This window comes from Rattus norvegicus, chromosome 19, assembly GCF_036323735.1.
Source record: "Rattus norvegicus strain BN/NHsdMcwi chromosome 19, GRCr8, whole genome shotgun sequence".
In the NCBI taxonomy this organism is placed as follows: Eukaryota; Metazoa; Chordata; class Mammalia; order Rodentia; family Muridae; genus Rattus; species Rattus norvegicus.
The window spans coordinates 72,378,582-72,395,615 of NC_086037.1; the positions used below are offsets into that span (position 1 = coordinate 72,378,582).

Here is a 17,034-nt window from a genome sequence, read left to right on the forward strand (position 1 = left end):
TAAGTCACAATGTGTCCTTGGTGCTGTGATGGAGCTAAGTCACAATGTGTCCTTGGTGCTATGATGGAGCTAAGTCACAATGTGTCCTTGATACTATGATGGAGCTAAGTCACAATGTGTCCTTGGTGCTTTGATGGAACTAAGTCACACTTCATGTTTGGTACTTGTGATGGGGTGCTAAGTCCCACTGTATGCTTGGTGCTTGTGATGGGATGCTAAGTCCCACTGTATGCTTGGTGCTTGTGATGGGATGCTAAGTCCCACTGTATGCTTGGTGCTTGTGATGTGTGCTAAGCCTTCTTTTACCTGTTTCCCCCTCTTTGCTGTTTTTGACATTGACGACAACTCTGCTTCGAGAAGGGATACTGTAACTTACTTGGGAAAATTCGATTAGAAGAGTAGCTAAAAACTAACAGCACAGAGCATCCTCCCATAGCCTCGCCCACTCTCTCTGTGAACTAGGAGTAAAGCACTTCTTCCATAACGTTATTTTACGCTGGGGCTATTTGAGTTCCAGAATTTTCAGCCAATTCTACATAAAATATGAAATCTGAGATTCCTTCATAAATGAGTCGTGACACGTCCCCCAAACCAAGATATTTCCTTGCCTTTGTGCATTCATGAAGCCCATTACTAAAGAAGTAAATATTGGAAGATGGAGAGAAAAACATCTTTGTTGTTGAAATGTTATCACTAAAAGGCTGGTCTGTTCTGATGGTGGACATAAACTCTGTTCTTCGGAGCCTGGGCTTTGCTTTAATGGGGTTCCATTCCTGCACATATCTTGCCCGGCCACCCATACAGTAACCGGAACGCTGTCCTGTAGCTTTAGTTTAATTTTTCCATCAGTGTAGGTTTTATTTGGTGAATTTCAGCAAAACCGATGTTTTTAGAGAGAGAAAATGCAGAGCCAGACTTCTGGAACTGTCTGTTGGAGCAAATGAGACAGGAAACAGCATTGGATCCTAAGATCTTCTTTTGGCATCTTCAAGAAAGCCAGCAACTGCATACTGTGAAGCAGCCAAAATGTTTTCAAGTTGTTTTCTGTTGCACTGACCTTAATGTATTCTATTTCTGTAAATAGTAACCACACATCTATTTTCATGTTCATGTGTGTGGTACTCTAGATAAACCTTGGGGCTTTTTGCATGCTAAGAAAGCCCTCTACCACTGAACCACAATCCCACGACTAAATAAATGAATGAATGAATAAATAAATAAATAAATAATGAATAAATAATATCATTAAAGGTTGTTGGACCAGGTGGCTCATACCCATAATTCCATTGGAAGACTTCTGCAATGAACAGCTCAAGCCCCCCTGTCCTGCCCTACTGGAAATGGGGACTAGATATGTGTTCAATTGACAGACTGCTTACCTGGTACACAAAACCCCAGCTTTGATCCTCGGAGCTGCACAAACCATGAATAGTGGTGCACGCCTGTAATCCCAGCACTCTGGAGGTAGAGGCAAGAGGAGCAAATGTTCAAGGTTATCCTTCATCTCTAGCTACATAGCTAGTTCAAGACTAGCTGGGTCTACATAAGACCTTGTCTCAAATAAATAAATAAGTCCTGGGGGATGTGTCTCTAGAGATCGAGAGTGTACCTCAGTGGTAGAGTATGTGCTTAGCATGAATGAAATCTTTGAATTCCTAGCGTCAAAAGAATTGACTGATTATTTAATTGACCCAAGGCCAATGGCCAATTTATGTTTCTTAACACCTTCTTAATTTTTTTTTTAAAATTGTATCATGCAGGCAGGCTTGGTAGTTCAGGTATTTGATCCCAATTATTCTGAAGAGCAAGGCAAGTGAAGCACAATTCAAGGCTTGCTTAGAGTGATTCAAGGACAGCCTGGACAACTTAATAAAATCCTATCCCAAAGGAACAAATAAAAACTTGGCCAGGTAAAGTACATGTCTAGCATGCTTTAGGCTGGAGGGTGAAACCCCACCCTCTCGTGACTGATTCCTTGTATCAAATCCTTCTGTTTGGGAAGTAGGGCCCTTTTGTATGTAGCAGAGAGATTGCATCACCGTAGACATTGTGCTAGTGATTCCTTGTAGCTACTCTGGATAAATAAAGACTGTGCTCAGTCACAAACATATTCTCTTCCTGTTTCTCTACTGCAATTAGTGCTAAAAGCCATTTATTGTAGAAAGCACAAATACTATTGAATAGAAACATTACAAGAACAGAAATCTTGTGTGCTTTGTTCCTAACCACACATCATCCATTTTAATTAGAGAAAGGGGTGGTGGGCACTGTGACAGATTCTGGGATGGAAATCATTAATTGGCATCAATTGGAAGAGAGACAGTTAGCAAGAATTCAGTGACAGCAGGGACAGCATTTACCTCAGCACTTTATTTAGTGTATTACATTTTTAGTATATTTTTGCTATGCAGGTTCAGTGCAATTTTATTGTAATAGAAAAAAAAATCTCTCCCCACCCACCCCCACCCCCACTAAAAGAAAGGTGTGAATATGTGTTCGAAGAGAATAAATCAAAATAAGTTCTTCTTTTCCTTCAAAATCTGATTTAAATAAAGTTTTAGTTGTTTTTTTTTTGTTTTGTTTTAATTTTTTTCCCCTCGCACTTAAATAACAGGGAACAGTGTGGGATTTTTTTTTACGGGTGTCAGCTGATGTAGCTATAGTTGCCTGCCTTGATTTAAAGCTCCAGCAATTGCAAGCTGGAAGGGTGAGTGGAGAGGCAGGAGACAAGAGAGGTTTGCTTGTCCCTCTCTGCATTTGGAGGCACCAGTTGCCATCATTGTTGCTGAAGGCTAGCCTGAGACAAATGGGACGGGTAGGGCTGAACAAAACCTAACTGTTCAGAAACATGAATAACCCCTACGTCTCAGAGCTAATTTGTGACCTCAGGGTCCCAATAAAAGAATAGAGGGGTATTCTTTATAGTAGTGACCATCTGGAACCATTAGGGGCTCAGCTGCAAGATAATGGCTTTTTTTTTTTTTTTTTTTTTGAGTTTCCTAAAGAAACCATGATATTCTTGTTTGGACATAGAAAATATTTTTCCCCTGAGCTAAATATTTTTTTTCTCTACCGAGAATGAATAGATACAACATGCAGATATAAGCTAGGAATGTCGCAAAGTCCCTTCCCATGAATAAGTTTGGTGGTAAACAAGACTTCAAGGGTGAATTTTAAAAGTTAACTAGGAGAGTCACTTGATTTGTTTTTGGCTTTTGAGTTTTTTTGTTTATTTGTTTTTTTGAGTTTGTCTTTTGTCTTTATTTGGCAGGCTTTTGTCACACAGCTCCTCAGGCTGGCTAGACTGGATTTCTCTGGGGAGTTGAAGATGTCCTTAGACTTGTGATCCTTCCCCCTCTATTTCTAAATGCTGTGGTTACAGGTGTCCAGCATCACACTCTCCTTATGAGGTTCTGGGATTAGGACCCAGTATGTTTTGAGCTAGGGGCAAGCACTCTACCAACTTAGCTTCACCTCCAGACCACTTATTCTTTTTAAAATTTGATTTTGCTTGTAAAGTGCCTCCAAATCTCTGTCTCTGTCTCTCTGACTCTATCTCTCTGTCTCTATCTCTCTGTCTCAAGGCCTCTCTCTGTCTCTCTGTCTCTGTCTCTCTGTCTCTGACTCTCTCTCTCTCCCTCTCCCCAACTCCCCTCACGCACACAAATTTGTTTCTGATGTTTTAAAAATCATCACCTCCCCAGTGCCATTTGCATAAGGAGCCTCCTTGGCATTAATTCCCAGAACAGGCTTGGAGATAAACATCAGGGTCACTGACCAAATCCTTTACCTTCTGTCACCATAGTTTGCCACACCATGTAGGTGTGCGGACATCCTTAACACTGGGGTTTTGTCATCAGCATGACCTTCGAGGGTGGAAAGGAACTTTGGGGCTAAAATGCACAGGTGACAACAGTCTGATCATGGTGAGTAACTTTGCACGTTGGAGCATAGATGGGGCAAATCACTATGTTTCCATGGGACTGGTGGTGATCAGTTACAGGATACAAAGTTGAATAAAGGACAAAAGTAGTTGAAACAAGTTTCACAAATAGTATCGCATGCTGATTCAAAAAATAAATAAATAACCAAAAAGCACCCTCTGTGAAGCTGGCCTCTTTCAAAGTGTTGCCTGAGGCTGGGAGATGGGTAAACTTCTTGCCATGCAAGTATGAAAACCAGAGTTTGGTCTCCAGTACACGTGTAAAATGCTGGGTACAGTTCTCCATGCCTGAAATCTCAGTGCTGGGAAGCTGGAAACAAGAAGATTTCAGGCACTCACTGGATAGCTTAATCTAGCTGAATTGGTGAGCTGCAGGTTCAGTGACCAATCCCATCTCAAAAAACAAGGTGGAGAACAATTAAGGAGGGCACCTGACTAGCTCATCTCTGACCTTGTGCACACCTACAGGGACACACCATCCTCCCACACACATAGAAAGGAAAATGGCCCCCAACTGAATGTTAATTTCTATGTAGTTTGGAAAGAACATTCCAGTCCAGGCCCATTAGCAGTGTAAATAGAATGATAAGCAGGAAGGCCAAGGTGGTCTTCAGATGCAGGACTCCTGGGGAGTCCATGCTGTGTGCCTTTCCTGAGAGTTTCTCTAAGGGCTGGGTTTTCCCACTCTCAGCGAACTGAAGGTCGTGTCCAGTTGTATAATGGCTTAAGCCACTCTTCTTAACTTGAAGGCTCTCAATGCACAGCTTTCAACCTAGTGTTTATATTTGTTTTTCTTCCTTTCTTTTTCTTTGTAATCCCTACCAAAATCTCATCAGATTCCCAAACTTACATGAGGCTTGGCATGGCAGAGCTGGATTTGCCACCTCCCCTGCTCGGGAGACCAAGCCAGGAGCATTGCCAGTGCAGGGTCTGCCTGAACTTCTTAGCAAGTCCCTATCTGAAATTCGTGACAGGGTAAGGAATGGTTTGGGAAATGGTTTAGTCATGAAGCACTTGCCTAGCATGTGCGGGACCCTGGATTTCATGCCAGCACCATGAGAGAGAGGCTGACTTATGCAAATGCTCAGGACCTCAGGCTATGGCCTTTGATGAGATGATCATCTTACAGTGACCAGATGTGACATAATAGCAAAGTGGCTGTTTGCTGCATAATAACTGAGTTGGGATTAATAGTCTGTTGAGTTGAAGAAATGTCTCATCTCTTTCTTCCTGATAGTTGTTGAGCTTTTTTTCTTTTTGTTTTTTCTTCTTTTTTGTTTAGCTGCTGCTGCTTCTTCTTCTTCTTCTTCTTCTTCTTCTTCTTCTTCTTCTTCTTCTTCTTCTTCTTCTTCTTCTTCTTCTTCTTCTCCTTCTCCTTCTCCTTCTTCCTCCTCCTCCTCCTTCTTCTTGTTCTTCTTCTTCTTGTTCTTCTTCTTGTTGTTGTTGTTGTTGTTGTTCTTCTTCTTCTTCTTCTTCTTCTTCTTCTTCTTCTTCTTCCTTCTTCCTTCTTCTTCTTCTTCTTCTTCTTCTTCTTTCTTCTTTCTTCTTTCTTCTTTCTTTCTTCTTTCTTCTTTTTGGTTGAACCTGAGTTGAGGAAAACACAGAATGATGTGAAGAATAAAATTGTCTCTCAACTATGAAGCATTTTCATTTTGCATGTCCAGTAATAACCGAGTTTTATAATAATGTCCTTGACTATCGTAATTGCTCTTAAGTACAAGGGACTGTAATAAAAACCTGCTCTTTGCTTTACTAAATTGACATTAGGATTCATATCACTGTTTCTCTTGTGGATATTCTGTGGGAACTGTGTTATTAGAATCTAGGGCCTTCCCAGGAGAATGTCTAACTTTCCAGCATGTTCCATCTCCAAGAAGGTCCTGTTCTGACTTGGAGATTAAGGTTTTTCTGGGGTGTTTGGGGACTGAAAGTATCTTGGAAAGGTTGAGCTGATGTCCTGCCAAATGTCAAGTGCTGCCCTTTTTAAAGGACCTTCCCAAAAAATGCCGAGCCAGGCACATTAAATCCTTCCATCTTCTAGCTGCAGATAAAAAGAATCAGGCCAATAAGATGGTTCAGGCTGGAAACCCTTATTGCACAAATCCACGCACATGAACTAGATCCCCAGAACCCATAATGGAGAGAAAGAACTAACTACTTGTTGTCCTCCCACCTCTTCCTGTCTATGCATGTGCGTACTCACACAGACACACACACACACACGTACACGCACGCATGCACGCACGCACATACAAATTATAGGCAAGGATCTCTGTATGAGGAAAACCATGCGTTTCTGATGTTTTTTTTTTTTTCTCAGATTGGGTGATCTTAATATTACACACTCTAGCCATTTTCCTGCAAGTTTCGTTATTTTGTTTTCCTTTAGAGCTGAGCAGTATTCCACCTTATATATGTAATGGATGGTCATTATCTGTAGGGCTATTGTGGGACCCAGCATCCTCCTGCTACAGGGATCAGGCTGCTCAGGGAGGCAGGATGCAGGAACCCCAAGCTGCCACCAGGCTGTGGGAAGCCGCAGGACACTGCTCAGGGGTGGGGAAGCACAATCTGAAGTGTGGGACAGCCTGAGCTGGCACAGGGGTCCCCGGGCCTACCAGGAGGCCGGAACTGTCCAGTTCTCAGGCTCCTGGGCCTCCAGGCATTCCTAGAGTGCTGCTGGAGAAGAGCTAAGAACAAAATTAGGTATTAGCCCTTTGTCTGAGGTTTAGCTATGAAGATTTCCCCCCTTCCTGTAGTCTGTCTGTGTGCTCTGCTGATAGTTTCCTTTGCTGTGCAGAAAGTTGTAGTTTCACATAACCTCATCTGTTGACACACAGGGGCATTTCATGAGCTATTTCAACTTCCAGTAGATTTAGACTGTGTGGGTCTGTTGGAGGGACAGACCATAGACCTCCAACATTATTGTATTAGGAATCTGCAGTCTGAAGTATGATTCTCCTTGTATCAGTCGCTTGTTTGGTTGCTGCCATAAAATACCGGGGAAAAGAACCTGAAGGAGGAAGACATCTTGGTGGGAAGACTGGAGCGTGAGGCTGCTGTCCAGGTGACATCACAGCCAGGAAGCTGGTTGGGATTGCAGGTGCTTAGCCCTCTTTCTCCCTTTCTTCTGCCATCTCCATGTAGAATGAGTTTTCTCTCCTCCTCTAACCCAATCTAGAAATTTCACAGCGGTCATACCCAGAGATCCAAACGGTGATTCCAAATCCTGTCAAACTGATACTCAGGGTTCATCCCTGTCTAAAGGTTCTTTTCACCATGGTTTATTCTAGCTTTAGCCTTTTCCTCATGGTATCGCATGTGGTGTTTTCATGCATGTGATATTAAGGATCAAAGTCTGGGCTCACAGATGCTAGATACAGACCAGCACTGAGCTCCACCCCCCAACCCAAAATAAACCGTAAAATAATCTCATCAGTAGCTATAGAAATCTTGATGAGTTTTTATAGGACTTGCCTTGAGCCTGTGAATCACTGTAGGGAGAATTGACCGTTTCTCCCAGTGAATGTTTCAACTGCTGAGTATAGGAGATGGCGTTTCACCTCCTTCAGCTCCAACTCATTTTTACCACACCTGCCCTGTCTACACTTTGTTACATTTTTTTTTTATCTGTAAGACAAGTTTTTTTGTTTGTATCTAAGGACTTAAAGTACATAAAATTTGGTTTGTTTGTATCTATGTACTTGAAGTACCACAATTCTAGTGGTGATACAGTTTTAATTAAACTATGTGTTTAATCTTCTTTTTGCAATAGAAATTTCAGTGGGGTCAGCAAGATGGGTGAAGGCACTTGCCACCAAGAAAGCGAGGTCCAGCTCCTGCAAGTTGTCCTCTGACCTGCACACACACACTATGGCATGTACACATACACAATATATGATACAATATGTAATGTACACATTACAATATATAAACATCTTGAAAGCTCAATGGAGTTTTGCATTGTTTTGTTTTGAAACAAGGTTTCCTATAACCTAGATCCAGACTGGAAACTCAAGATGGAGCCAAGGATGCCCTTAAAATCCTAACCCTGCCTCCTCCCAAATGTTGGTCTTATGGTTATATCCTACCGCGCTAAGGTTAAACTGTTCTGGGGATTAAATTCAAGGTTTATGCATTCAAGCCGAGCATTTGATCACCAGAACCACTTCCTCAGCTGCCTCCTGGCGCTTTACCTGTGGAGCCTCTGTTCCCGTCACATGCCAATCTTGCTTTGTTTTTCTAGATTTTTGTGCGTCCCTTTGGATTTTCTATGAAGCCATGGCATTTGGAAACAAGATGTGTGTGTTCCTTTCCTACGTGTGTGGTCTTCATTTCCTTGGCCAGGCTGTGTAATTGTCAAGAACCTGAGCCCTATGTGGAATGATGATGGAGAGTGCTATGTGAGGAGGCCACTGCTTACCAAGGGGATAACTTCATGTGTTTTTTCTACTATATGTGAAGGAAGCTGGGGGGGGGGGTGTTAGAAAAACACACTCACGAAGCTTACAAAGTCCTACTGTAGTATTTTCTTCCTGATGGGGATGAATTTGTCAAATGTGTTTGCATCATTTGATAGAATCATGTGACTCTCTTTAGTCTGGGTCACATTCTTGTGATGAGCCCATTCGATCATCATACACGTACAATTGCTGAATCTTGTTTACTAATACTCTCTTGAAGATTTCTGCTTCTATGTTTATGAGAAGTATTATTAGCTTCTAGCTTTCTTATCTCTCTCTTCTTCATCCCTCTCTCCCCCTCTGTGTGTCTGTATGAGAGGGGTGGGAGAGTGGGTATGTGAATGTTGTGTGGGTGTGTTTGTGTATCTGTGTGGGCATGGTATGGAGAGTTATGCATGTACACAGTTGTGGCATTGTCTCCATATGATTTGGGCACTCTTTCTGGATTCTTTTCAATATATATTCAGGCGTCGTTTATGCAAACAGAAGTCTAGTTCAAATAGGAGAAAGGTAAACTCAGTAAGACATTAAAATGAGTCTAAAATACTACTTGAGAGAAATAATGTCTTCGTTTCTTTTTATGGTTTTATTTGGCATGATTGTACTTATGACTGGGGCACAATTTGGTGCTCCCATACATGGCATAATGATTAGATCAGGGAGCTGACCGTTGCTACCTTCACAAACCCTGCATTCAAGTCCTGCCTCTGCTTCAAGGTGCACATTGCTGCTAGATGAGATCACTCCCCTGTGCTACAAAAATGAAGTTCTGGCTTTCCTTCCTGGTCTCGACTTTGACCTCTCTGCAACCTCTTCCCATCCCCCACACAGCCCTACCCCAACCTCTGTGAGATGTCCGACTGGGCATCTGGTTTCTGTCAACTGGGCATGATGTCCTTCCGCCCCATCCGCCCTACCCTATCAGAGAGAATCCTATTCTTTACACCACTGCACAGTGCACATTTATAGCTATGTGCCACATTTTCTTTATGAATGTATCCATTTTTAAGCACCTAGTCTGATTCTACATCAAAACTATTATTAAAAACAAAACAAAACAAACAAACAAACAAAAAACCCCACTATGGGCATACCTCTTTAGCAAATCACTTTTTCTCTTAAGATACGCCAAAAGACAATGCTGAGAGATGACTCAGTGACTAAGAGGAAATTGCTCTTACAGAGGACATGAGTTCAGTTCCCAACATGCACATTGGGTGGCTAAGAGTGCAGGAATCTAAGGCCTCTGGCTTCTGCCGGCACCCATACACACATGGAAATTACAACAAAGAGGCACAGCATTGAAACATAGGGTGATAATAAGACATCACGTTTATGTCCAAGCCTGGTTTCCTTTGCACTGGTGCCTGCGCTGGCCTGCTGGGCACATACATGGTGAATCTGAATGTTTCAGGGGCCTCTGCAGTCTTTCCCTCCAAGTCTCACAAGCAGACACCCCCTCAGTCAGGGCACCTTACCCCATATCCCTGCCAGGACTCCGTTGCTTTTAGATAAACAATTCAATTCATAAATCTGTAATGAAAGTATTTCCCCTCCCAAAAATTATCAAAATTTAACAGAATTATTTTAATTAGAGCATACATTACATCAATATAATTTGAAGGGATCTATGTACCAAGTAATTTAATAAAATCTTTAAATCAGTGAGATGATCATCTAAGGTCTGTTTTTAGCTTTTACGCAGGCAGTTTTTATTTCAGAATTTAATTTTACGGATGACTTTTCTGTCCTTGATCCCAGGATTCCATTCTATATGAAAAACCTTACATGAAAACCGTGTGCCTGATCTCAGATCTCCCCGCCAGGGACGGAAAAAGATGTGTGCGCTCATTCCAAAGTTTCACAGAGCTTCATATTTGTGTGACTTTCTTTGAAAAATATTTATTCATTATACATATACAGATGATAGAAGGATAAATTATATATATATATATATATATATAACTTTTTAAAGTCACTTTTTGTCTTAAAAAAAATCAGAAGTAATGCCCAAGTAGACTATGAGCATGTTAAGTATTTAAAAGCAGTTTGAGAGACCACGTCAAACTAATAAAACAACAGAAGATTCCCTTATAACACCTATGACTTTCCTAGCCGTAGGCTGTTGACCAGATTTATAACATCAGGCAATGATTTTTACCCATGGGGCAGACCTCAAATTGAATCAGAAAAGCAGAGTTGGCTGTATGTGTCTATGCACATGTGTGCACATACATGTAAGTGCCAGAGGTCCACATGCCTTCCTCCATCACTCTCCAACTTATTTTCTAGTCCATGGTCTTTCCGTGAAACTGCAGCTCACCGATTTGGTGGACTGGCTGGCCAGTGAGCCCCGGTAATCATCCTGTCTCTCCTGAGGTGGGCTCATGGGAGCCTGCCACCATGTTGGAGTGGATACTGAGGATCAGACTCTAATCCTCAGCAGCGAGCTCTTTGCTGAGCTATCTCTGAGGTACTGTGTTTTCATTTCATTTTTATTTTTTTATGTCAGCTAATCAGTGTGAGTTCACTTTATCACTGAGTCATGGACACAGACAAAATGATTATGCTTATGAACTTACGGCAATACATGGGAATCTAAAGTGTCTGTAAATTATCATTCATAATACACACCCCTCCCCCATAACCACAGGAACCAAAGTGCCTCTCACAGCAGAGTTCGATGGAGTTTCCTGTATTTGGTTCGTAGAAAAGAACTCCTTTCTCCTGCTCCAACGCTGTTCTCCTTTTACAGGATTCAAGCCAAAACTCGAGAATTTAGGGAGCGGCAAGCTCGAGAGCGCGACTATGCTGAAATCCAAGATTTCCATCGAACATTTGGCTGTGATGACGAGTTGCTGTATGGGGGCATGTCATCCTATGATGGCTGCCTGGCTCTCAATGCCAGACCCCAGAGCCCAAGAGAAGGTCACCTGATGGACACTTTGTATGCACAAGTAAAGAAACCTCGGAGCTCCAAACCTGGGGACAGGTAGGTGCTGGCAGTCACGGCTTTGCGTCTGTGTCAGCTATCTGCTGGTTCTGGACGAGGGAGAAGATTGCAAGTGCCTACTGTGAAATGCTGGTTATTAGCAGCCTTTAAAAAGCCATTATGTCTAAAGCTATCGAGTTGACACAAATCAATGGCTAATAGAGCAGCAAGAAGTTTTGATTGCTTTCCTAACAGTTCCAGGCTCGCTCGCCCTGCTCTTCCTGACCTTTTGACTTGAGGACCTGTCTCAGCTCAGATCACAGTCAAGCTCAAATGTAAGCTGTGTGTTCTCTTCTTGCTCGAAGGGCTTCTGGATGAGATAATTAAATGCAGGGACATACGCTTGGATTATGACTTAGAAGGTCCACTTTTGGGGTGGCTTAATTTTTACACTATGAAAGACTTAGTAAACATGAAATATAGTGCATCTATTCTACAAGAGGCTTGTTAACCACCAGAACAGCAGACAGAATGCTGATTGTGTTGTAATGGTTCTCTCGTTATTTAAACATTTAACTGGATCCATGAGTCTGTAAGCACTGGCATACACTTATTAAGGCTCTATGTACTGCTGGTGTCATTATTTCAAATGGCTATATACATATTTCTGATTTTAGCTGAAACAATCTTAGATGGATCTTTTCCCACCCCTCCCTTTATATACTCAAACACCATATGGAGTTTAGCTTTGAGGAGAATAATTCTCATTTCCTTTCATATCAAACACGTGCACACTATTGTCATAAACAATATGCCAATCGTGTTGTTAAAGTCGCTTATCGCTCTCTATGGCAGCTGGGCTCTGTAAATTATAAATGGTTTTACTTAAAAGCAATGTTTCTGAGGCATTTATGTGCATTAGGCTCGCCGGAGAGGCTTCTGAAACACTGATTATTTTGATGCTGTAGATTGAGGGTGGAGTCCAAGGACTTTGTTTCAACAATCCCCTGACTGATGCTGGTCCTACAGGTCGTGGCTTCTAAGTCCTCTGTATGACAGAGTTGGGGAATCTGGTGGTGTTTCCTTGCCACAACATTTGCAACAGTCCTTGCTTTACTAACTGACATAGAACTGGTAACAGAGTCATGCCATTACAGAAAGAAACATTGTTTTTAAAAGTAGCAGACAGGAACAACAGCTCCTGAGTGAGCTCATCCCAGGGAGGTTGTTTTGACCCTGCACCTCTGTTGTAGTTTACATTTTTCTTGATTATCTCAGAAAAATCTATTTAACATTGACTATAAGGAGTGATTCCTCTAACACGAACACTTGGGGTTACTCCTGCCTCTTCCCTGTGTCCCCCAGAAGGCTCATGTGTGTATTAACAGATACACTCAAGAATGTCAGAACTCAAGAATGAAGTTGTCATTGGTGGCAGTGACATTTTCTTTAAAAGCTTTTTGTCTCATCTCTGCTGTGATTGTAGAAGCTGACTGCAGAAGGTTAAGTGCCATCTAACGGCATCCCTCTGAAGCTCCTTTCTTGAGAGAAAGGACACCAAAACACTAGTGCTGCTTGCTAGTGACTCTCAGGGGTGCGGGTGGGGGAGGGACTAGAAAAAGATGGCCAAAGACTTACTGATGGCAGATAAACTAATTATCTGCACATCTCTGTCACCAAATTGAGAATCAGGAAAACAGGGAAAGGGCCTACAGCAGTTATAGTCAGAGAGGACAGCCAACCCCCCCCCCCCGCCCCCCAGCCCTGCTCATCATTGCCACAGACAACTGCTCTAAACCCCTGGGCTCCAAGAGTTGAAATCTAACCCGAGGCCTTCTGCCAGTCCTTAAATGGGATTATCATATTCAGAGTGTTCCCCATGCCTACTTGCAGCATCTAGTAGTCTCCTTTGACCTATTGTGCTAAACCTAGTCTGAAACAGGCCCCTGGCTCCTGCCCACCCACAGTCTACTTCACAGGGAGGAGTTGTGCCAAGCAGTAAGCATTTCTGAATCACACCTTTGACACTGCTTTCTTCCAAGTCCCTCAGCTTTACCAGGAGGGCCATGATTTATTTTTTGCAGGGAAAACAAAAGATCATAGACACTTGCTAATCCTTTAATGCTACATTCGCAGAGAATAAGATATCCATTAATGACTAATGGTGTTGCTACTTTTAGAAATGGCCTTCTTTCCTGCCTGCCAAGCTCTTTTTCATCCACCTGTTAGTGAACATGGATTTGCTTGGGAGCACGACATCTCCCATTGTCTTTCTTGTTTCTATAGAAAAGCTGTTCTCTCTTGGGTAGTATAGAAGCGGTTTTGTGAGAAAAGGCGATCTCTTGCTACTGCTCTGCCGCTGTAAATTGTTATAGTTATATTACTTAAATGTGTATAAAGAGAAAATGGGACTGAACTCCTGTGTAGGACCACCATATATCGAATGAAACCTCAGTCTTTGCAAAGTTAGACACAAACAAAACGACAAGCCTATTGCATTGCCGTGAACTGTGTTAACATGGCCAATAACATTTTTTTTCATTGTTTTACTTTATTAGTACAATGTGGCCCAAACCAATAGACACATTGGGTCTGATGGTGCACATTTCCTACTGCCCAGGCGGAAGTACTGATTCAATTCATCCATCCCTTTCTCCTGATTCCTTCAGCGCTCTTGTGAATTTGTGGCCCACGACCTTTGGCTCAAGTATCGTATTGACAAATCAGTTTTCCATTATCCTTAAGTTGAGACATTTCCTGGTGTCTTTCTGTTTGTAAAGTGAAATTCAGACAGTAACTTTTATTTAACGTGCCTGCAAGGTAGTCTAGAATATGCCTACGTGAACTTAAAAAAGTAATCATTCTGATAGAAATATGAACCTTAAGGCTACCTAGACAGGAATTTCCTCCGGCGAATAATGAACAGACGCTTGTCGACTGACTAAATGTCACCAAAGTTTGCAATGGTTATCTGTTGAACTTTGCTATGCAAATCGCTGCGTTTCTGGGGGACGAGGGCACTGCCGATGATCTGAAATGCACTTCTCAGACTTCCTTTGTTCGGTTGAAAAGAAGCCATCCACAGAACTCATTTGCTCAAACATTTTGATGGCTCTCATAGCCAGAAGTGTAGAAGCAACATGGGAAATACATTAAAAGCGTTACAGTTGGGAACACTTTCCCAGCTCAACATACTGTGTGTACAGTGGCTTCCTAGGAGGTGTACTTATGTCCTGAAATGCACTTGTGCCCCTTTAAGTGGGTCTGTAGGTGAACTCGTGCCCATGTTCATGCCCTAGTTACCTTCCCTTTTCTGCCGTTTGGTTTTGTGCGGTGTTCATTCCACCAGTGTTTACTGCATGTCTGACTGTATCTGCACATGTGCTAGTTCCCGATTACATGCTATAGTCATGGTACCACCTTCTAGTCTTTATGTCCTTGGTAGCAGTTTTATTTTTCACATTAGACACATGCTAAGTAGACAGACCCTAATCTGTCTTCTACATGAATAATTGGGCTTAAATTTACCATAATATTAATATGCTTCATATTTAGTCTAGGGACTTTGAAGGTTTAGGCATGGCCAGTGGTTCACTAATTTTGAATTTCCCTGGCTAAGAAAACTTCTTCTGTTGGCTGGAGTATCTTGGTTGGCCAAGAACCCTGTGCCGGATGCAGCACATATGACATAATTCCATCCTTCTCTGCGCTCTGGAAGATATCACCAGTTGCCTACCTTTTCCTTTCCATTATGGAACAAATCCTTGTTTTACTCTGATAGGTAAGCGACAAGCTTAACATTTCAACCTCTTAGATTCCCTGTGACTCATGCGACAGAATTATAACTAGTAAACATTGGAAGCAGCTGGCCAGGTGGGACCTCCTGTAAAGGTTGTTTTTACCTGATTCGGGAATCCTGTGATGGAGGCTCTTTCTAGCTCATCTGAACTATAAGGCTACATGGACTTGCTCTTTAGTGTTTCTCTTTTTTTCTACCTGGATCTTGGCTAGGTGCTCTAGGTTTGGCTTTACTTGAGAAGACCGAAGGGAAAGCTACATGAAAGTATTTCCGGTCCTAACTTGCCCAGCCTGGCTGCTTGTTGACTTGGGAAAAAAAATCAATCAATCTTGCTGCTTAAGTTGCCACCTTGAGATTTCTTTTTCAAGTAGCTGGACACTAGGTTGGATTTAAGGAACTGTGTACAGAAGTGCTCAGAGAGAAGCCCTGCTTTCCTCCTGCCCTCCTCCTACCCTCCTCTTCCTCATTTCCTCTCTTACCCCTTGCCTGTCTCCTCTCCTCTGCTCCTCCTCCTCCTTTTTAAAGACATAATCTTATGTATCCCAAGCTGACCTAAAACTCACTATGTACTCAAGGCTGACCTTGAGCTTCTCATCCTCCTGCCCACACCCCAGAGCTGAGACTACCTGATTCAAGCCACATTTTACCAACTGAATGTTGGCCAGCAGAAATACCCTGTAGCTGTTGAAGGCACTTTTAGACCCTAACTCCCATACTATAGTATCCATATACTATAACGTTGGAGGCAGTTGAGGTCATGAACTTCATCTATGGCACCAGGCTTTCCTGGGTTTTGTTCTGTGCTCTTTCCTCGTGAGCCGTGCCTTCTGGTTCCTTCCCTTCACCTGTGAAATGGGCTATCACTAGCATTTGCCCATAAGGCTTGGGAAAGGTTTTCTCTGTTAATAGCAAGTTAAGTGCTTAGCCCTGTGCCCTGTGCACCATAAACACTGTTTCAGAATTTGTGTTACAATTGTTATCTACACGATGGGATTTTACTCTCAAGGAACCACATTGTCTCCACATGGACACAGAAAACAGTGGATGAATTGAATGAATATAACTGAGGGATGACAGCTGGTAACTATTTCCTTCAAAAATAGAAACTTAAAGGATAGGTACCCCTGACTCATTGGTAAGTTGGACATGGGGTGGCAAATTTCAGTTAGGGTCTCTCAGTCAGTTTCAGTTTGTTTGTGAGAGTCTTCACTTTGTGATTTTCTGTGGAATCCATCTCTAGTCTTCATGGTCTCTTTTCATGGAATGCCTAGTAATACCTTGCCTCTGAGTTTCTAACAACTGTTCAAGCTCCACTTGTCTCTAGACATTTCTGTCTACATTAGGTAGGCCCCCAGGGGAGCTAGCAGCAGGACCCATGATTGTAACTGTCAGAGATAGACTGTAGTCTAGGGCTGAAACAACTTCCATCAGCTGGTGTAGTAAAGGCTTGATTCCCAATCTATGGAATCCAGGCCAAGGCACAGCTGGGAGTGAATCCCTGAGAGGATTGTGGGACCTTGGGCTTTTACTCTCTTTGCTTCCTGTCCTCCAGGTAGTAAGTTGCTGTTCACCTACACAATGGAAAATGCCAGTTTTAAAAGAAAGGCAAGGTGAGAGGTTGAGACAAGGTCTCACATATCCCAGGCTAACCTCAAACTAAGTGAGCATCCAGTCATGACTTTGAATGTGTCAGCCACCTGCCTTTACCTTCCAAATGTTGGACATGTGCCACCAGGTCCAACTTATGCAAGTACCGGGAACAGAACCCAGGGTTTTTGCATGCTGGGCAAGAACTCTACCAAATGAGCTTCACCTGCAACTCTCTGTATACCGTATACCTCTGCCTTTGTACAGAGAAAACCTTTTTACAAACTGATATTCGAGGGATTTGTTTCAC

At 42.5% G+C, this 17,034-nt stretch overlaps 1 protein-coding gene across 14 annotated transcripts in view; it reads left to right on the forward strand.

Moving 5' to 3' along the window:
• Positions 1 to 17,034, forward strand: part of Pard3 (par-3 family cell polarity regulator) — a 549,854-nt gene that overhangs the window by 401,162 nt on the left and 131,658 nt on the right. For all 14 annotated transcript variants that reach the window (XM_006255828.2, XM_039098024.2, XM_017601367.3 and 11 more), the window contains one exon: positions 11,162 to 11,398. In XM_006255828.2, coding sequence (XP_006255890.1) covers positions 11,162 to 11,398 — 237 coding nt within the window. The remainder of the gene's footprint in view (positions 1 to 11,161; positions 11,399 to 17,034) is intronic.